Raw genomic sequence first — 21,425 nt, forward strand, 5'->3', positions numbered from 1 at the left:
GCAGTTTGTTTTGGGGGCTTCATTTTGTGTTCCTAACAATTCCTTCTGAATGCTTTGAAATCGCATTAGTGGTACAAGACCACCCCCCCCAATATATGACATACCATCAGATGTGTCTTGATGCCCAGATATTCAAGATGTCTAGCTTATTGGGGTTCCCCCCATTTCTGACCCTCCTGTTCTGAAAGATGTTAATTCTTGGACCAAGTTTTGTGCAGGAAATGCCACGCTTGTGGCCAGAAGGACTTAAAAGTTGTGCAGACCACCTGAAGCCTTAATAGGAGGCGAGGGGTCACCAAACTTCTGAATGCAGTCATGTGAAGTGGCATTTGATACAATTGTGAAGTTGCTCAAGTTTTTGATCTTTGATGTTTTTCATTGGTGGTCCGAGCCCCCCCACCCCGAAGGTTAAAAATGACCATTTCCAAACATAAGCATGTGGGGTGTCATTTCAGATGATTTGAAGGTTGGCGATGACGAATATGATGTCTTTTTTGATGTCTGGTCCTTTACTGGCCATCTGTGGACCTCCATCAGCGGGTGACAAGTGACACATTTTGATTGAAGCACACGTTTCTCTTTTGAAATATTTGACGCAGCTATTCTTGTATGTTCTGTACTTGTACCCTCTGAGCTAAACCCTGACCTTTCTTATGAACGCCTCGATTGCAGACCCTTCATTGCCTCCTCCTTTTAGTTTTACGCGGACTGCCTCAGAGAAGTACAGCCAATCACCTTCCAGATCACACCTCACCTGGCATCACCTGCAGTGGCTCTGATGGCGGTTGCCTCTTAAGGAAGCCCCCTGCTAGGAGCGCCGGCACCACAAAGAATTGTGATGGCTGGCAAGGAGCCTTCATAAAGTTGTGGAAAGGCACAAGTGATGAGAAGGTCACCAAAAGGCTTTAGTGTCCTCTGAAGGCCACTCAGAGCTTCATGAAGAAGTGGAGCCACCGTCACCTTCAGTGGGTCAGGCCGTCCCACCAAACTGGAAGACATTCATCTGGCAACTGGTGGCAACTTTGAAGGACTTCCATGTGTTCACGATTGGTCAGTCTGTGTGTGTGTGACATCAACGTCACAAGCGTGACACAAAGGAAGAAGCCCCTTCTGAGAAATGACAAAATTCTGAGGCCGTGAGGTGAAATACTTGATGGGCAGATGAATGAACTCCAGGAGAACAAAAGACGCCAAGCGTACCTCCTGTGCAGGGGGACTGGCGAGTGGTTAGGACTGGTGGCTGTCAACTACACCCAAATTCTTGAGGAGAACCTGTGGCCCCCTACCAGAGAGGTGAAGACTGAAACACCCCCCCCCAAAAAAAACAGTTGGGTAAGGGTCCTTCAGTGGCCAAGTCACATGATGGACTGCAAGAGAGCTCACCACCAAATGCAATTCTGTGAGGGCAAAGGGGCACAAAGCCCCCCATCTAAGTGGGCAAAGCTGGTAGTTACCAAGTTGAAAGGTGAAGGAGACGGTCACAGGGTGGAGGAGGAAAACCCAGGTGGGCACAAGGGGGCCTGTGGAGACAACAGGGACGATGACCAATGTGTGAGGTGTCCATGCCAAGCCCTGAGCTACTGGTATGCCATTGGGTCCCAGCGTGTGCAGGCCTGAGGTGGTAGGCGGGGGGCAGCACTGTGGACACGGGCCTTGTGCCATGAGACTATGGACTTCAACCCCTGCGCTGTGTGACCCTGAGCCGGTCACTTCACCCGCCTGTCCCCCAACTGGACCAACAACAAAGATGATGCCAGTCAGATCAGTAAATGATAACGTCAGCAGTGGGGGTCATCCAGCCACTATGGCCACAAATAACAGAAGCAGGAGTGGGAGTGTGACATGTGTGCGGGGGTCCGCTGCCTCCCCTGTGCCTTTTATTTTAACATTTCATTTTAAGCCACAGTGGCGTAGCTCTGCCTGCTTCCTGTAAATCATGTGCACAACACTGAAGATGACTTGCCTGGCAGGGGCACACAGAATGGCACCCCTTCACCTCCGGGAGTACCCGATGCCAGCATGCTTCAGTCTGACAGCATTGGTCTGCTCATCCAGTTCTCTAAAAAGGCCACAAGGGGTCAGCAGAGAGACACTAATGCAGTCCCTGGTCACCATTTGGCGCTGTGGCTGCCCCCATGAAATATCTTGTCATAAGAAGAACACCTCACCTGCTGGCCATGGGGGCACCGTTGGCACTTATAGGGGGAGGTGGCACTAACAAAGTGACCCTGTAGTTAGGGACTCAGATGGGAGTCAATCTGTGGGCACAGCAGTAGTTCAGGATGGGCTTCACTTAAAATGACTTGAGAGTTTGGACCAAGAGGGTCCCCCCTTCGTTGTTCTTCACAACACCCATTAAAACAAATGACAGTAAAAGGTCAATGGCAGTAAACGCGGGTGAGCACCACAAAAGCAGGCCTGGAGCCTGAGTGCTGCCCCTCCGGATACCAAATGCCCACCTCAGGGATGTTGCTGATGCAGACGCCCAGACGAGAGGACTGAAGGGTGACCTTCCAGAAGATTCCGATGTCAGCTGCCGTCTGCCTCCTTCATTTTCGTGTCATCGCGTCCCAAAGGTCAGGGCATCTCAGAAATGTCTGAAGGTCTTCATTATGAATGAGTCACCCAGAGTCGTGTGCCCCTAAAGATGACATGCAGCATCGGGGTACGGCAGCCCACCTCTGGCATCGGTCACCGAGTGTGTGACACAAGTAACAATCAAGTGACAATGGGAGATGCCACCATCATCCTAACCATCCCAGGACCCATGGGAATGTCACACGTCACACCATCGTCACACCATCCAGTGTGGTGACAGTGAACCAGCTGAGCTCTGGTGGTCTTTGGCACTCACAGCCCTGAGCCCACAATGAACGGACAACAGAGAAATGACCAATGAGAGGAGACCATTCAGACCATCGGTGACGCGGCCGGCCTGTCCCACTGCGGTCGATCGTTTCCTTTGTGTCCTTTGCTTTTCCTCCTGGGCCACTCTTTGTGACGTGAGGGGATGTGTGCAGATTTTTTTTTGTATTCCTTAGAGTGACTTCCTGGCTCAGCAGTACAAGAAAACCCCCACGTGTGACACACCGTTGGAGCTTTTGGGGTCTCCCCTCCATTTTTGGAGCCCATTTTGTTCAGGTAATGGCAGCCTTACGATGACCAATAGGACTTGAAGTTGTGCAGGCCTGCCAGCGGACCCCCCCTAATGGGACACGAGGGGGTCACAAAACTTCAAAGAAAACGGGGATCAGTAACGCAGGGTTGGAGGTTGTTCATCTTAAATGCAATCACATTTTTGATTCTGCACTGGTGGTCCCAAACCCCAAAGACCCCCCCCAGTGTCACTCAAAATAACACGTTTCAAACACACACATGTGGGGTGTCGTTTTGGACTATTTCAAGGTCAGGCACGATGAATATGGGGTGAACTTTGATGTCTGAGCCTTTACTAGCCCCCTACAGCCCTTCCTCAGAGGGTGACAAATGACACATTTCAATGACGATTGAGAATATTCACACTTACAGCACACACTTGAATATTTCAGACATTCTTGTTTTGTTATGCACGGCTGCCTCATCAAGTTCTTTCTGACATTTTTTGTGAACTCCCCAAGTTATGGTGCCATTTTTGTCACTTATGCCCATCTTTGCTCATTTGGGGGCGGTGCTCACAAATGTGTTTGTTGTCCGTGCCCACTCATCATCAACGTGTGGTGTGCCCAGTTGCCCGTGTCCATGTGGCCTTTTATTTAGGCCATCCACATTTCCTCCCGTATCCCACAGATGTGTGCTGGGTGGTGATTACTACCTTGGCTTCATGTCGGCAAGAGTGGGCACTACAAGGGGCTGGCACCGGCCTCACGTGGCACGGGACTGGCTACGCGGGTCTGGGACTGCTGTTAGGTTATTACAAAGCCCTATTAGACCTGACAGGGTGGCCGTACACCCAAATGCAGTTCTTGAGTCTCTGGTGCCAGTGGGCATACAGACATATTGTGCCCTGCTTTGCCAGGGTAAATGAAAGCACTGCGCCACTTTGTAACAGGAGGGCTGAATTTCCATGAAATGGGCACCAGTGGCCAACACTCCAGCACACCCTTCTACTTACATGGTGAGGACGCAACACCAGAGCACAGTGTGCCAAGGCGCCAACTGTTTGAAGAGCCTGAATCTCAAACCACCACGCACATCCGGTGGTGGTCTAACCACTGCTTGCCCTTAGCCTGTCTGAGTGGACGTCCCTTGCAATACACAAAGCGTGGCAAGGAAGAAGCCCCTTCTGAGAAAGGACCACCCTGAGTCAGAAAACACCCGACGGATTCTGAGGCCGTGAGGCCAAACGTTTGATGGTCAGATGAGTGAACTCCACAAGAACAAAAGATGCCAAGCGGACCCGCTGTGAAGGGGGCCTGGCAAAGGGTCAGAACTGGTGGCCGTCACCTACACCCAAATTCTTGAGAAGAATCTGCGGCCCCCTACGAGACAGATGAAGACATCCCCCCAAAAAAACAGCCGGGCGAGGGTCCTCGAGTGGCCATGTCACATGATGGACTTTAAGAGAACTCACCCCCAAATGTGATTCTGTGGACGAAGGGGAACAAACCCCCCCACCTAAGTGGGCAAAGCTGGTAGTCACCAAATGGAAAGGCGTCTCTGTGAAGGAGGCGGTCACTTCTCTGGCCCCGTTGTTCTGCTTTGTCACTTTTGATTGACTTCCCTCACAATAAAAAGACGATGGCATGGGGGGGAGACACGTCCCACCAAGGGTGTCAGGCCCAGAATGCCCAGCAGCTCCCATTCCAGGTGAGACGTCAACTGACAAGGACAGGAAAGGATGGGGTGGCTTGGCACAGTGCAGACCCCAAAGTGCCTACTGGGCTACGCTGGCAGCTGGGTGACCTTTGACCCCCCACCCCCAAACAGACATGGACACAGGAGTTGAGAAGAAGGCTGACCCCCCGTATCGCGCTCAGATCCTTTACTCCAGGCTGGGATGTATCTAGAAATGGTGACAAAGACAGGTGGGCTCGTTACAATGGCCGCGAGAAGCTCTAGTAGAAGCCACTGCCGGGGGTGAACGTCACAGGGGGGCTCCTCTCGTGCCAGGCTTTCACAAGTCCTGGGAGCCCAGCGCTGAGCCGTGGGTGATCTGCGGCCAGGGCAGCCCAGGGTCAGACACGTGTCTCTGCATTTCAAACACGGCCCCCGATGTGTCCAAGTGCTCCGGCAGAGAAGGGGAACGCGAGCTGCCGTGGAGTCCTGGGCTCCCTGAGGGGCTGGCGTCAAGCCTGGGGGGCGCGGCCTCCACATCGGGGTAGACGGGCATGGCGTCATCAGACGTCACCGTCAGGTGGATCCCGCTGGAGATGGAGTCGTGGAACTGGAGGTTAAACTGGTCCAAGCCGGCGAAGTCGGGGCTCTGGAAGGAGAAAATGGAGCTCAGCACTCAGCCAGTGGCGTCCTCTCCGAACATCGCGGACCAGTCAAGCCACTTTTGGGTAGGCTCACCTGCGAGGGGGACGCCAGGCCGTCCATCTGGGCAGGGGGGACGTTGTGCATGGCCTGAGCCCCAGGACTGTAGAGGCTTGGTGGACGTGTGCTCGGTGAAAGTGCGCTGTAGGCCGGGGGTACGGGAGCCATTTGTCTCTGAAGAAGCTGCAAGATGACACTGATGTCTGCCGTCATGCGGGACTCCAATCTAAAGAGGGAGGAAAAGAACGTCAACTCAAAGACCACCACGGAACCCAGGCTAGTGGCACTCGGTCCTCCCTCCACTATATAGCGCCTTTCACACGCCGCCTGGGGGTCACCCACCAGCACTGGGGGCACAAGGCCATCACGCCAACTCAGCGGTGACCGCTCAGGGCAGCTGATTAACCACAACGGCAGCTCTTTGAGGACGTGGCAGACACAGAAAGAACACGCCAGCTCCACATGGGCAGCGGCCTGGCAGGGGGACCAAAGCCAGAACAGTGAATCTGTAAAGTGGCAGCGGACTGCTGTGCCAACATAAGGAATCGGTCAGAGAGAAGCTACGGCATGATAAGACACTAAGGTGTGTGTGTGTGTGTGTGTGTGTGTCCCGCTCCTCCAAACAATCGGATTGGTCACTTTGGCTTTGGAGACGCGACCAAATAAGGAAACGTAAGTGTGAGACACACATGGAGGAGTAAAGGCCTTCAAAGTATGAAGGTGGACAGGTGGCTCAACATGGCCAGGCTTTAGGGCGACTCGACAGACGGAGTGCCGGACAAGAGAGGTTCAGACGCAGGAAATGCTGCAGACACAGGAGAAAGGAAGGATTGACAGGAGGCCATAATGGAAGGAGCAGGCAGACCAGCCCACCGGGGACAGTTCATGACAGGTGGCAGTGACCCTCAATTAAGACACCTGCAGGGTGGCACGGGAGTTGGAATCCAGAAACGCCGCACTCTTTGGAGCTGCTTGGGGAGGACTGCCCCGATTTCCACAAAACCTGGAAGTGCCCCGGGACCACCGGAACAGGAGAGTGGAAGCAGATCTTTAAAAGAAAGCCCACTGGCTCACGTGAAGCAAGTCCGAGTTGGGAGGCGGTGGGCAACACTTGCTTGGAGGACAAAGGAGGATTGTGATTGGTTTGTTTTGCTGCTGTTTTTATTTGAACCTGGAATTGTGTTGAGTGTTGCTGTGTCTGTGGTTGGGGGGCCCAGTGGTGCCCCCTAGTGGGTACAATGTAAGGTAAGCTGGCTAGTGAAATAAAAAAAACATGCAAAGCCAATTGGCATGGGCATTGGAAGACAAAGAGTGTAAAGTAAAGGGCCTGCCAGGCCTAAAGGGGGTTTTCAGGGTCAGGTGACCCCACTGCGCCCGCATTAATGCCATGTCTTTAAACATAGCGCCCCAAATCATTTCACACACAAATTATTTTCTATACCCGAGGCAGTGAAGAGGCACGTGCAGTGCCAACTGGCAGCCTATGGCTGATGGCAGACCTATGAAGTGTGTCAGAAGTGACACCAAGTGTGCCAGCCACGCCGCCTTCAGCACAGTTCACCAGGCGTATTTGGCCTTCACTCTCGGCGGCCCCCATTCAGCTTAGTGGACATGTCTCGCCCTCCCTCTTGTGAAGCCCCCTTAGCCGTCACGTATGAACCCCAGTTAATGTTCTTCTGACAGTTACATTCCAATATGAATGTCGTGTGCCCGCTCACAGATTTCACGTTTGATTTGGACTCAGCTCTGGTGTGTAACACTGAGCTCTGTGAAAGGTGCCAACGCGCCATACATGCCACCTCTCAGTACTGGACTTTTAGTGGCTGCCAGCTCTCTGTTTGTTACCAGTCACCTGTTGAGCTGCGACTGCAGAAGTTCCAGCCGGGTCTCCAGTTCGCTAGGCCTCTCCTCTGCACAGGGGGCCGGTGGGCACGCAGCTCTGATGGGGGGACAGTGATGAAGGCTCTCGGAGTACTGGCTGGGCCGCCTCTCGGGCCAGAAACTAAGGAGGCCAGGCATGTTGATCGGAGGGGCTAAGGAAGGTGAAGCAGAGCAGCTGTTAGTGGGTGTGGGGGGCTTCAGCCCCCCAACCTAAAGCACACTTTCTCGTACAAAACCTTAAAGAAACAAGAGACACTTCCGTCGTAGTCACTCTGCTCGTCTGTACCTGGATATGGATGACCTCCCATGCCAGCAGCATTGGTGCCAGGAGGCCTCAGGTTGACCACGGTGGGCAGATAGTCACGCAGCTCCCCCCTCGGCTCGACTTTGCTCTGACTTGAAGGCTTCACCTCATCTTCACTGGACTGGGAGCACAAACTGGAGCTGCTGCTGAGCTCATTCCAGTCGGGCCTTAGCATCGCTCCTTGGTGGTTGGGCAGATGGTGGCAAGTGTGGTCGGGGTACGAGTCCTCTCGGTCCATTCCATCTATAGGGTGGGAAACAAAACGTGTCACAAGAGAGGCACAGCAGCTCCAACTGCGTTCTCATGTCACCTTGTATGGCGCAGGTCAACGGGAGCCTGCTGGACGGTAGTGACGTGCTGTATGTTGATTTGCAGACGCGACTGACCATACGTGGCAGTAATGACCCGAACATACAGCCGGGACCCAAAGGTCTGAGAAGGACCCGAGTGTTGGTGTTCACCACGTCTGCTGCTTCGGTGTCTTTAGATCTTCGTGTCAGATGTTCCTCTGGTCCACTGAAGTAGAATGACAAGCAGATCAGAAGATTCAAAGGCTTTGATTGACGATGACATTCAGTTTCTGTGGCACAGAGTCCAGATTTGCAGTGTTGGCCCTTCTTTCTTTGTCAAGACCCCTGCAATTCGCCCTGGCAGGCTGGCAATCAACTTCTGGGCCCAATCCTGACTGATGGCCGCTGCCCATTCTTGCAGAATCACAATTGGTGGCTTTGTGTTTTTCCACCCACCTTGTCAATGGCATTAAGGTCTGGGGAGTTTCCAGGCCATGGACCCCAAATTTCAATGTTTTGTCCCCCAAGCCCCTCAGTTCTCAATGTTGCCTTATGGCCTGGTGCTCCATCATGTTGGTCACCAGACTGTTCCTGGATGGTTGGCAGAAGTTGCTCTCGGAGGAGGTTTTGGTGCCATTCTTTATTCAGGACTCAAGATTGTGAGGGGCACCACCAGGGCAGAGCTTGCTCAGGAATGGCAGCAGGTAGGTGTGAGTGAGGAGAAGACTTTTGGAGGATGGCCTGGTGGGCATCAAGAAGGGCAGCAAAGAAGCCAAGAAAAACATCAGGGACAGTCTGATATTCTGGGATTGGACTCCTGAGAACTGCTGGGGTCAAGTCATCGTCTCTGATGAATCTCCTTTCTGATTGTCCAGAGAAGAAAAGGTGAACTGTGCCACCATCAGTCCTGTGTCACTGTGCCAACAGTAAACCATCCTGAGACCATTCATGTCACGTGGGGTTGCTTCTCAGTCACAATTTGGCCTAAGAACACAGCCAGGAATAAAGAATGAGAGCAAAACATCAACCGAGAGCAACTTCTGCCAACCATCCAAGAACAGTTTGGTGACCAACATGATGGAGCACCAGGCCATAAGGCCAAAGTGAGAACTAAGTGGCGTCGAAATTTGGGGTCTATAGCCAGGGAACTCCCCAGACCTTAATGCCATTGAGAAGACGGGTGGACAAACAAAAAGTCACCAATTGTGATTCTGTAAGAATGGGTGGCTGCCATCAGTCAGGATTGGGCCCAGAAGTTGATTGCCAGCCTGCCAGGGCGAATTGCAGGGGTCTTGACAAAGAAAGAAGGGCCAGCACTGCAGATATGGACTCTGTGCATAAACATCACGTCATCATCAATCAAACTTCTGATCTGCTTGTCATTCTACTTCAGTGGACCAGAGGAACATCTGACACAAAGATCTAAAGACCCTGAAGCAGCAGACGTGGTGAACACCAACACTCGGGTCCTTCTCAGACCTTTGGTTCCCCGGCTGTTCCTGGCAGCGCTCTGCTCCATTAGGGTACTTTCACAGTCATTGGGGTTTTCTGCAAAGAAAGAATTTGAAGGTAAAATTCCATCCATCTCTTTATTTTAGTAACCTGCTAATCCCGAGAAGGGCCGCGGGACAGCTGGAGCCCCTCGCAGTGATCGCCAGTCATAACTTTTCTGAATGTATTGGTGTGAGATGCGTGTTGTGCCACAGTGCATGGGGTGTCCCAAATTAAGAGAACACCGTAGTAGAAGCTGCCATGCACAATGAAACACGCTTGGAGGGCAGAGACGTGAAATAATCGACCTCAATGCCAACGTCAAGGTGCTCATAGAACATTCAGCACTTCTGCTTTCTGACATGTTACATAATTGATAATTCCTGATGGTAATTTCTAAGGGCACTTCTTAAAGGGGCTTCCCTACCCACATAAGGAAAAGAAAAACACTTCTGAGGGCCCTGACAAGAAAAAGAAAGGCTGTAATATGTGCTGGTGTGTCGTACCCTGGAAGTGACGATGACATCTGAAATGGCCGTCCCCGGCCTGAGCTAAGAGTTGCATAAAGGAGATGACAGACCTCTGACCAGGCACCAGTCAAAGAGAGGAAGAGGAGAAGGAGGTGAGAAAGCACCTGGGAGGTGACTGGAAGTCCATAAGGGAAAGCAAACGAGCCAACCCTCCGTCACGTAGGAACGTCACACCCCTTTAGCCAAACTGCATGTCTACCATGAAGACGGGCCTGACGGCTCCTGCAGCTTATCTTACCGCACCGTGATGGGGTCAGCTGGTGGCTATAGGTGGTCCAGCTAGTCCAGGTATGGAGTGGAAGGGCAACATTAGTCATAATGGCCTCCGATTGTGCCATCATCTCTGGTGGGTCGCTCCTGTCATCGTTCTGGCACTCACAGTAAGTATTTCAAAAACTGAGAACGACACTATAGCAGTTTAACCAGCAGAAGAGCAAACCTGCAATTTGGGGCCTCCTGCCACTTCTTGGGCCATTGCTTCTGTCACAGTGCTTACCAGGGCGGTTTCGTCTGTGAAGCGAGTGTCTCCGTCGGCGGGCCCGTCGATATCCACATTCGGAGTCCTCACTTGGAAGGGAATTGACGATTCTGTCTGCCTGATACAAGAGACCTTCACTTAGTTATCGGCTCTCATGAAGAATCTGAGATGATATCAGCAGTGACATGCAGGGAGGGACACAATGAGACAGAGACATTAAAGCACAGGGCCAGTGCAAGCAGCGGTGCCACGTTAGACCTTACAGAGCCACCATGCGAGTGACCATTTGTGTTGGGACTGCAGTGCTAAACACCTCAGAACAGCTGTTAGCAGGTGTGTGGGCTGAAGCCCCCCAACCTAAAGCACATCTTCTCATACAAAACCTTAAAGAAACAAAGAGGCTTCACATCCTAGGATCGTTGTAGACGACTTCACTCTGCTCGTCAGTACCTGGGTATGGATCACCTCCCGTTCCAGGAGGCCTCAGGTTGACCACCGTGGGTCCCCCCTCAGCTCGATCTTCACTGGACGAGCCTCAATGTGCATGTTGACATGAAGTTACTTCAGCTAATTAGAACGTGTCACTTCAGTTTACTTGCCATTTGTCTGTGGGAGGGTCACAGTGGTGACAGATGTCACCACCCTTCCCTATCCCCCAAGTAGCTCTTCCCAGCTCCTCACAACAAATTCCCAGATTACACAGGAAGCGAACCCCTCCAGGGTTTTCTGGTGAGACCCCAAACCCTGTAAAGGGACTTCATGCTGGCAGGTTGGAGACACAGATGGAGTGACAAACGGAGGCCTCGTCCCAAGAGCGTATCCCCAGTCAGACCAGCGTCTGCTTCGATGGCCACTGAGCCTTTTCAAAAGTCACTCAATCAAGCACAGGACGTCCTGAGGGATGTGCCTGCTACTCCGGGTGGGCTCAATGACCTCTTTGAACTGACGCGTTACCTCTGACCTTTGGAAAGTCTCCTGGTTCTCCCGTTAACTTCTATTGTCTTGCTGTGTAGTCCGCATTGCTTATTAATATTGCGTTTCTTACACTGATTCCTGGATGCCCTGCATTTTGACTTATGATAAATAAACTGCTCAAAAAAATGAAAGGGACCCTTTATAATCAGTGACACTTGGGGTCTATTGATCTGCTCAGTGAAGTAGCAGAGGGGCTTGTTCATCAGTTTCAGCTGCTTTGGGGCACTAGAGGGGGCACAACAAGGAGATGACCCCCCAAAACAGGAATGAATGGGTTAACAGGTGGAGGGAGGCCACTGACATTTTTACCTTCTGTTTTGTCACATTTGGCTGCAGTCAGTGTCACTATTGGTAGCATGAGGTGGGCCATACATGGACCCTACAGAGCTGGCACAGGTGGTCCAACTTCTACATCAATATGTGGCATTGCCAGAAGGTCTACTGTGTCTCCCAGCACAGTCTCAAGGGCATGGAGGAGATTCCAGGAGACAGACAAGCAGTTCCTCTAGGAGAGCTGGACAGGGGGGCCGTAGAAGGTCCTTAACCCATCAGCAGGACCCACCGCTATCTGCTCCTTTGGGCAATGAGGAACAGGATGAGCTCTGGCAGAGCCTACAAAATAACTTCCAGCAGGCCACTGGTGTGAATGTCTCTGACCAAACAATCAGAAACAGACTTCATGAGGGTGGCCTGAGGGCCCAATGTCCTCTAGTGGGCACCATGGAGCTCGATTGGCATTTGCCATAGAATACCAGAATTGGCGCCCTGTGCTGTTAACAGATGAGAGCAGGTGCACCCTGAGCAAATGTGACAGACATGAAAGGGTCTGGAGAAGCCGTGGAGAACGTTATGCTGCCTGTGACATCGTTCAGCCTGGCCAGTTTGGTGGGGGGTCAGTGATGGTCTGAGTGGGGAGGCATATCCATGGAGTGACACACAGACCTCTACAGACAAGACAACGGTGGGCACCTTGACTGCCATTAGGTATCGTGATGAACTCCTTGGACCCATCGTCAGACCCTATGCTGGTTCCTCTTGGTGCCTGACAATACCAGGCCTCATGTGGCAAGAGGATGTGATACCACTGACTGCAACCCCCCCCCCCCCCCCCCCACCCACCGCGCTCACTCACCTGACCCCTTTGGGTGGGACATTATGTTTGGGTCCATCTGACGCCTCAGCCTGTGCAGGAACTCAGTGATGCCCTGGTCCAGATCTGGGAGGAGATCCTCCAGGACACCATCTGTCATCTCATTAGGACGTTGTCAGGCATGGGGGGCATACAAACTACTTGGTACGATTTGGAGTTTTGGCCAATAGACTCGCCTGCCTGCCTGCCTGCCACCTCATTTGTTCCCTTTGTCTTTGAGTTGAGCCCTCTCTCTGTCGGTTCATCATCTTCATTTCCATCCTCTCGTTCCTCACACGTCACTGTATCAGCCCACCATAGCAGTATTGATGGCCAGCAGGAGATCTCCTGTGTTGTCTGAGTGTGCCTTTCATTTTTTTGGAGCAGTTTCTACTAAATTTTATCACGTTGGCTGCTCACCTGTATAACCTCGTATTTCTTTTATTGTTCTAAGATATGAAGTGTCAAACTGTACTGACGTTGATTATATGCAGTCACATCCCTAATGGGATCATGAAGCCCCCTACGGTCCTAATGAAGGTCTCAAACACGTTGACAAGGTGAAGCTCCAATGTGAATTACGGGGCCTACCAGGCTTCAGCAGCTCATGACGACTGAACATCGGTGGACTTGTTGCTCCTTCAGGACCTCTGATACGCACTGGGGGTCTTTGAACTGAAGCACATGACTTTGTGGCTTAGTGCTTGTATTTGTTTCAGATTCTTTATTCTTTGTTTGTTTGATTCTTTATAGTTTACTGATATCAAACTGCTTGGCCCATTATATTTATGTGGGTGTCACCTCAAATCACCGCAGTCATCCAAGTCCTGAACTCTTCACATTTTCACCTCCACAGAGATCAGGCAGGCTGGTAAGATGCTAAACTCCGCATGGTGACTGGTGCCCACCCTTATTGACAAGGTCCCCCACCTTCATGCTACCCTCCGTCCTCCATTGCACTGCTTAGCGTTTGAATCGTCGGGGTGTCTAATTCTTTATTCTGTACAATGTGTGACTGACGAATCGACGTGTAAATGTTGTCATTATCTGCACACTCCATTGTGATGACCTCACACACCAGTCTCTCACACCCCTGTGCACTCACGTCAAGCCAGGTGACAAATAAAACGGGACGTGCCCTCCGAATTTGAGGGAAAGACGACACGTTCCTCTCGTACTCACATCTCGTAGGTTGAAAGTGATCTCCAAATTGCTCCAAAAGTTGTCCGAGAAGTCGGGGTACATGTCCAGCACCTCAAGGAGGTCCTCTCTTTGGATCTTGTGCAGGTCACAGTAGGTCAGCGCTCGCACGTCGGAGTTCGACTTCCCAGGACGGGCGTACAGACTTATGGGTTCACCGAATGTGTCGTTTTTTCCTGCAGGACAGAACAGAAGCGAGTGTTAGCTTCAAGCCTGCGATTTGATTTAAAACTGTGGAGGCAGAGCTCCAAACCCACACAACCCCACCAGCAGCTCCTTCAAACACTTGCCAGGTGTTGCTCCATCTTCTCCATTCATTTTCCTGTGATGCCCGTTAAGCTTACTGGCCTGTGGTTGCTTGGCTCTGCCCGGTCGCCCTTTTTAAATCACGTGATGATATTTGCCATTTTGCAGTCCTTCAGAGTCTCCCCGATGTGCAGTGACCTCCTAAAACTATGCGTGATGACTTTCTGTCTGTCCTCGCTGATCTTCTTTTCACTTTTAACGCTCCTTTAGCAGGACTCTTTCATGTGTGTCCTTTGAAGGGTCCTTTGTGTTGCTCACGGGGTCCTAAATGAGGCACGTGACCTGCATTGTGAGGGAGTGGCCATGTGGCACCATTACCCGAGAGTGATCCGGCTCATAGCACCCTCGTTGTTGGGGACCAGGCCAAGGGCATGCCCACATAACACCTGGCATCGGAAGATAGGTGGTAATTTCCGGGGTGGTGGGACTGGACCTGGGATCCCGAGGTGTTTTGTCAGGTGGTGGGTACACCAACATGCTGTGCCAGCGTGGGCCCCCCAACCTGACCTGACCTGACACATTTAGCAGACCAGCCCAGAGTTGTTAGGGCGCATCTTGAGACTTTTGCTGCTTTCCAGTCTTTTAATAATTTTTCTAGTATGAAGTGACTAAGCACCACGTGTTAAAATGCAACGGCCAGTGCTGGTGGTTTCTAACTGTATAACGTCAGCACTTTGACTCGGAGCAGCAGGTCTCTCCACGTCTAGCGTTCCATGAATATTCCCAGCAGCCACTGGAAGGTTCCTCACTTTTTATAAAGTCACGTGTTATTGTGCGTTTTTCTTTTATATTTCACGTCATGCCAAGTCTTTGAGTGTGTGTCTGACTACATATCGTGCTGTGTGTCTTTAACTGGACGTGACAAGTTTGATTTTAATTGGCTTGTTTGCCACAGGCTTACCAAGAATTGCCACCACCACATCATCGCGCAGGATCTCAATGGAACCTCGAGATATGAAATAAAGGGCGGTCAGCACGTCCCCGTAGTGGACCAGCGTGTCCCCTGGCGGGGCGTGGGTGGTTTTGAAGCGCATTGCCAGCGCCCTGAGGCAGCCTTTGCTCGCTCCGCGGAACGCCTTGCAGTTCTGAAGCAGATTGCGGTTGAGGTGGAGGCAGATGTCCGCCTGAAGACATTCTGGGAAGCCCTTCAGGACCTGCAGACAGAGGCAAAGACAGTCAGGAGCTGGGCATGGAGTGCTGGACTCTCAATACATAAAACACTGACATCTGTGCAGTTCAACAAGCCGCTCCAAACTCATCTTCTTTGCTCCTCATTTTTTAATCATAAAGCTCATACATACAAAATTATCAATGAAGGATACTTGGGCAGGTCTCCATAGTGCGACACATTGTTAGCTCTGCCCACGCTGGCGCTCATCCTCGCATGTTACACGTCGGTGGTTGAGTGTGTCGGTCTGGAGGTGCATCCTATTGCAGTGCGCGTCGCCCGCTCCATTTGCACATTCAATTATGCGGGGTATCGAGCGGGCCAAACAGCTCTTAGGCTCTGCGCTGGCAAGGCTCTGACAAGCTGCTTAAACATGGAATTGACAGGCCGGAGCAGCAGATTTTCCATTTGCCTTTTGGAGGAGATATCGGCGTTGTTTGGATTGTCAAGACTAATTGACGTGAGCAGAGGTAAAGGAAGCTCGTCGCCCCCCTCCAAGAAAAGGAAGCCTTAATTTGGGCACAGCAGAGGGCAATGCCCTGTGATTGAAGGAGAGACTTTCTGCTCATTGCATGGGGGGCTTTGAATGGCGACTTTAATGATTTGAGGTCACAGCCAACCAATAAATGCGAGGGAGGCTCAGAACAGACAACTCATGGACACAGCAGATCAATGTGGGTGAACGAGGGGCCATCGCTCCGGCGGGGTGGGCTGTCGTCAGCAGCTTTGGGGGTTTACTGTGTGAACCTTTAAAGAAAGGAATCTGAAAGCCTCCCTCTCTTATTGGACGCATATTTGGTGTCAACGTGTGCAATAAACGCCGTTATTTATTAAAATCTCTTCCTTCAGGTGGTTAGGGAAATGTCGCTTATGAGACCCCGATGGAAGGACCAGGGGAGAGGACATGTGACAGGGCAGCCTCCCTGGGGACACGGGCTTGGGAGGCTCAACCCTGTAGGGGCACGTGGTCACCACCAGGGGGCGCCCCGGACAGTCCCCGAGCCACAGGTGGAGTACACCACACTCAGGAGTGCTGCCAGAAGAAGATCAGGGGGCACTATAAAAGAGGTGGGAGTCGGAGTCGGTGGGCACAGCTTGTGAGGAGGCGGGAAAGAAAAGAGAAGAAGAAAAAGAAAGTGAGCCGTAGAGGTAAGTGTTGGTGCACTGGCACTTGGGTCTCCGTGCCCGTGAGTGCAGGGGGCACCTTACATTACGAGATGGGCAGAGAAGGGGGAGGCTCAGAAAGCACAGGACTGGACACTATTCTTCTTACTCTGGTGGACCCCTCAGTTTCAGAGTTACTGGGTGGGGGGCGGGGGGCTATGATTGCTAATATTCATTTGTCTTCTCTTTTGCTTCGACTTTTGGTTCCCAAAGCATTCGCTTATCTAACCTTTCGTTAGTCGAGTAACTTCACCCTGTAAAAAAAAAATTTCAGACAAGCTTTGTAGACAACAGAAATGACATTTCATCGTCAAGTGCAAGACTTCAGGACATTCCCAGTCTCAGCACACGTACAGCACTCCATGCACAAACCCCCCCGGCCCCCCACCCCGGTCCTCCCATCAGATACCACCTGCACAATCACATTCACTCGTTCAGAACTCCTCCTCTACGGCCTTCACTGGCTACCAGCAAGTTCTCACCCTTGACCTCAGCCTGGGCACTTGACTGCTGCCCTGGTCACTCACTGCGTTCATGTCGATCCCATTGGTGTAAGACCAGGCGTGCTGGAAGTACTCCTCGAGGCGCTGGCGCAAGGCACTTGGTATTTGATGAAAGCGGATGAACTCTTTGACGCGAAGCATCTGGGTGTGGTATCGGGCAGTGCCAGAGTACAGCCGCTGGATGATGGCTGACACATTTCCAAAAATGCTGGCATACATCAAAGCTGGGGAGAAGCAAATGCATCTTCAGTGAAACTGCACGGTCACAACACACACCACTTTACTGAATGAATGAAGGAACGAACAGCAGAACAAAGGAGGCCACCGCACCGTCACATGCACCTTGCCACGGCACCGCTCTACCGTGAAGCACCACATTTGATTGCAGTAACCTTTCTGATTCTCTCTACGTGCCATTAATGACCCACATGTCGGCAGTCACAGAGTTTCCCCATGCGGTCACACATTAAGACCTCCGCCTGCATCAGCAATGGCAGCACACCAGTGGACCATCCTGAACGTCTGCACAAGTTTTAAATCGGGGTCCTCAATCACGGTCCTGGAGGGCCGCAGGTTTTTGCTCCAACCCAATTGCTTAATAAGAAGCCCTTAATAATTATAATAAGTCTTTACATTTATATAGCGCCTTTCTCACTACTCAAAGCGCTCTCCACACAGGGAGGAACCGGAAAGCGAACCCACAATCTCCTTACTGCAAAGTAGCAGCACTACCACTGCGCCACCTTATTGCTCAAGTGACACTTCTGCTTCACTTTAGGGGTCTCGCTCATTAAGAGTTTGGACCCTTATGACTTATTTTAGTATTAATGGCTCCTAATTAGCAATAACATGCAAATGACAAAAGAGACCAGCGTTTCTCCATTTAGCTTGTTACCACTGACACCCCTGTGTGTGTTTATCAGGCACTGTTGGGTTTAATGAAGTACTTGGAAGGAAAGTGAAGGGCTGAGAATTCCTCCTCAAATCCTTTGGATGATCTCCTCAGAAAGGGGAAGGAAATCTCAGATATGAGAACGAGCTGACATGGCAGAGTTAAAGCACCAACAAGCCATGAAATGAAATTATTGGCAAGAATTGCTTTCAAAGTAAGCAAATGGGTTAGAAGGAAAAACCTGCAGCCACTGCGGCCCTCCAGGACTGGGATTGAGGACCCCCATGTTAAAATAACGCAATGAAAAGCATTCACACACTCGGACCTTTACAAAGAGATCATGTTTTATGAATTACACATGGAACTTAAATGTCTTCTTCTAGTCCGTCTTCTTATTGATCCCTCTCTCACTTGGACAGAGGCAGTGGTGCAGTAAGAATTATGTTCCTGGACTTCTCCAGCGCCTTCAACACCATCCAACCTCTGCTCCTTAGGGACAAGCTGACAGAGATGGGAGTAGATTCATACCTGGTGGCATGGATCTTACAGACAGACCTCAGTATGTGTGTCTCGGGAACTGCAGGTATGACGTTGTGGTCAGCAACACAGGAGTGCCGCAGGGGACTGGACTTTCTCCGGTCCTGTTCAGCCATCGGACTTCCAATACAACTCGGAGACCTGCCGCGTGCAAAAGTTCACTGACGACACTGCTATCGTGGGCTGAATCAGAAGTGGGCAGGAGGAGGAGTATAAGGACCTCATCAAGGACTTTGTTAGATGGTGCGACTCAAACCACCTACACCTGAACACCAGCAAAACCAAGGAGCTGGTGGTGGATTTTAGGAGGACCAGACCATTCATGGACCCCATGATCATCAGAGGTGACTGTGGGCAGATGGTGCAGACCTATAAATACCTGGGAGTGCAGCTGGATGATAAACTGGACTGGACTGCCAATACTGATGATCTGTGCAAGAAAGGACAGAGCCGACTGTACTTCACTAGAAGGCTGGCGTCCTTCAACATCTGCAATAAGATGCTGCAGACGTTCTGTCAGACGGTTGTGGCGAGCGCCCTCTTCTACGCGGTGGTGTGCTGGGGAGGCAGCATAAAGAAGAGGGACACCTCACACCTGGACAAACTGGTGAGGAAGGCAGGCTCTATTGTAGGCACGGAGCTGGACAGTCTGACATCTGTGGCAGAGCGACGGGCGCTGAGCAGACTCCTGTCAATCATGGAGACTCCACTGAACAGGATCATCTCCAGACAAAATATTGTTTATATCAATATGCTGCTGCTGGAGTATGTGAATTAATAAAGTATCTATCTATCTATCTATCTATCTATCTATCTATCTATCTATCTATCTATCTATCTATCTATCTATCTAATCCTGCCAACTACACTATCTATCTATCTATCTATCTATCTATCTATCTATCTATCTATCTATCTATCTATCTATCTATCTATCTATCTATCTATCTATCTATCTATCTATCTATCTAATCCTGCCAACTACACTATCTATCTATCTATCTATCTATCTATCTATCTATCTATCTATCTATCTATCTATCTATCTATCTAATCCTGCCAACTATGCTATCTATCTATCTATCTATCTATCTATCTATCTATCTATCTATCTATCTATCTATCTATCTATCTATCTATCTATCTATCTATCTAATCCTGCCAACTACACTATCTATCTATCTATCTATCTATCTATCTATCTATCTATCTATCTATCTATCTATCTATCTATCTATCTATCTATCTATCTATCTATCTAATCCTGCCAACTACACTATCTATCTATCTATCTATTGCAGACTCAGACACTCCAGCTGACAAGACGAGGCGAGTTATTTACCGTAGCGGCAGACATCTTGGGACTTGAGATCAGCCGTGTATGTCGTAGTCGTACGGCAGCCCTGATCATTACAATGTGGCTCTCATTTCCTTCCCTGCGGTCTCGACTTGTGCCCTACTGGGGTCCCAGTCACAATTTCTTGATAAAGACATCAAGCTATTCAGGAATCGTTAACGACAGAGTGAATGTAAAAACAGACCAAAGAAAAGTGTAAAGGAAGTACAAAATACACACGACAGGGTTGGTGAAACAGGACCCAAGCTGGATATCCCACTGAAGACTGCTGGGAAATAACCAAGAAATGAAAACTGCATCCCAGCAACAAGATTCTGCTTAAAAACGAGGAGCAGCCAAACGAGTTCAGGGGCTCGGCATACAGAGGAGGTCCTCAGTGACGTCAGCAGATCTGCTCTGTGTGTGAGAATCCACCAATGGGAAAGCATCACCTTGAGGTCTGGAAGCAAAGTGAGTGGACAAGAAAAACTTTGGGAAATGATTGTGCACCCAGACTGGCACGGGTGTGTGTTCACCTTACAATGGACTGGCACCCTGTCCAGGGTTTGCTCCTGCCTTGTGCCCTATGCTGGCTGGAGTAAGCTCCAGTGTGCCAGCCATGCCAGCTCAGGAGGCATTGACGTTTCAGAAGGTCCACACTCACTTTGATTCGTTTCCCTGAAAATCCATACTGAGGGATATGGAATTTATGGAAAAAGATTCAACTTACATGACAAAGTGCTCTGCTGGCCTTACATCAGAGATGTGTGATGTGCTGCAGGACTTTGAAGAACACTGAGGTTGGAATTTGAGGAATTCAAAATGTCTGATTCAGGTAGCACCCCCACTGGGGGCTCAACAAAGTAAAAATGTATTGTCGCCACTCGAGTTGTCCATTGTGGCACAGACTGTCAACCATAAAGCTGACTGGGCGTCAAAACAAAAGGAGAACTCGATACAGAATCACCAAAACGCCAAGGCTGATGCCAAGCACACGACTCCTGAACCCTGAGAAGCTCGTAAGCAGATTTCTTCTAGCGGCTTCACTGAACCCTCATCGGCCCCCCAGATGGCGGCTGCTTGTGCTCACACCTTTTCCCCATAATCCCATAAATGGTTTTTAAATCCACTAAAGGGTATTGTGGCCTGAAGCAGAAGGAGAGCTCATCTGTCGTCAGGAGCGCCTCACCTCCCTCAGGTGACATCGGGAAGATGGACACTTCAGCTGCTTACATACGCAATGGAGCCCATGGTGTGAGGTGGAGACGGCACTGGGCATCCTCTGTGTGTGTCTGCAGTTGGGAGGCCTGAAGCACTAAGTCAGTGGCATATCCGAGGCCCACGTCTACCAAACAGACGTCAATGTCAGGCATTACTGGCACAATAGAATTACCCAAGATGCATTGCCAATTACAATTTTGAATTTCCAAAAGTTTAGATTATTGAATTTTATTAGAAACTACTTGAATCTCCAAAAGCTTTGGAATTCCCGAATTTTATTAAAAACTATGGCGAGTGCCACTGTGTGCCTGCCCCTGACCTGGCACGTACGGTGCGCCCTTCTTGACGTCCCAAGTGTTGGCTCAGGGAGCTCGTTTAATGTGTGAAGACGCGGCTTTAGTCTCGGAGAGCTTTCATCCCATATATAGAAGAGAGGCTCTCTGCACACCCCGCTAACGGGTTTTGTAGAAAGCGCAGTCTTCCAGAACATTCCCTTCGTGTGCTCTTTGCACTCTGAGCTGTAAAACTTCCAAGTCTGAATTCCT

General features: G+C 50.7%; 1 protein-coding gene across 1 annotated transcript in view; it reads right to left on the bottom strand.

The window, feature by feature from the left end:
* Nucleotides 1–4,966: 4,966 nt before the first annotated feature.
* Nucleotides 4,967–21,425, bottom strand: part of kcnh6a (potassium voltage-gated channel, subfamily H (eag-related), member 6a) — a 70,399-nt gene continuing 53,940 nt past the window's right edge. Inside the window, exons 9-16 of the mRNA XM_028818391.2 lie at nucleotides 16,919–17,118; nucleotides 14,961–15,213; nucleotides 13,736–13,929; nucleotides 10,468–10,567; nucleotides 7,643–7,903; nucleotides 7,328–7,508; nucleotides 5,512–5,701; nucleotides 4,967–5,422 (exon numbers count right to left, since the gene is read on the bottom strand). Of these exons, the coding sequence (XP_028674224.2) occupies nucleotides 5,114–5,422; nucleotides 5,512–5,701; nucleotides 7,328–7,508; nucleotides 7,643–7,903; nucleotides 10,468–10,567; nucleotides 13,736–13,929; nucleotides 14,961–15,213; nucleotides 16,919–17,118 (1,688 nt within the window). The 3' untranslated portion in view covers nucleotides 4,967–5,113. The remainder of the gene's footprint in view (nucleotides 5,423–5,511; nucleotides 5,702–7,327; nucleotides 7,509–7,642; nucleotides 7,904–10,467; nucleotides 10,568–13,735; nucleotides 13,930–14,960; nucleotides 15,214–16,918; nucleotides 17,119–21,425) is intronic.

The sequence above is a fragment of the Erpetoichthys calabaricus genome, chromosome 14 (assembly GCF_900747795.2).
Source record: "Erpetoichthys calabaricus chromosome 14, fErpCal1.3, whole genome shotgun sequence".
Classification (NCBI taxonomy): domain Eukaryota; kingdom Metazoa; phylum Chordata; class Cladistia; order Polypteriformes; family Polypteridae; genus Erpetoichthys; species Erpetoichthys calabaricus.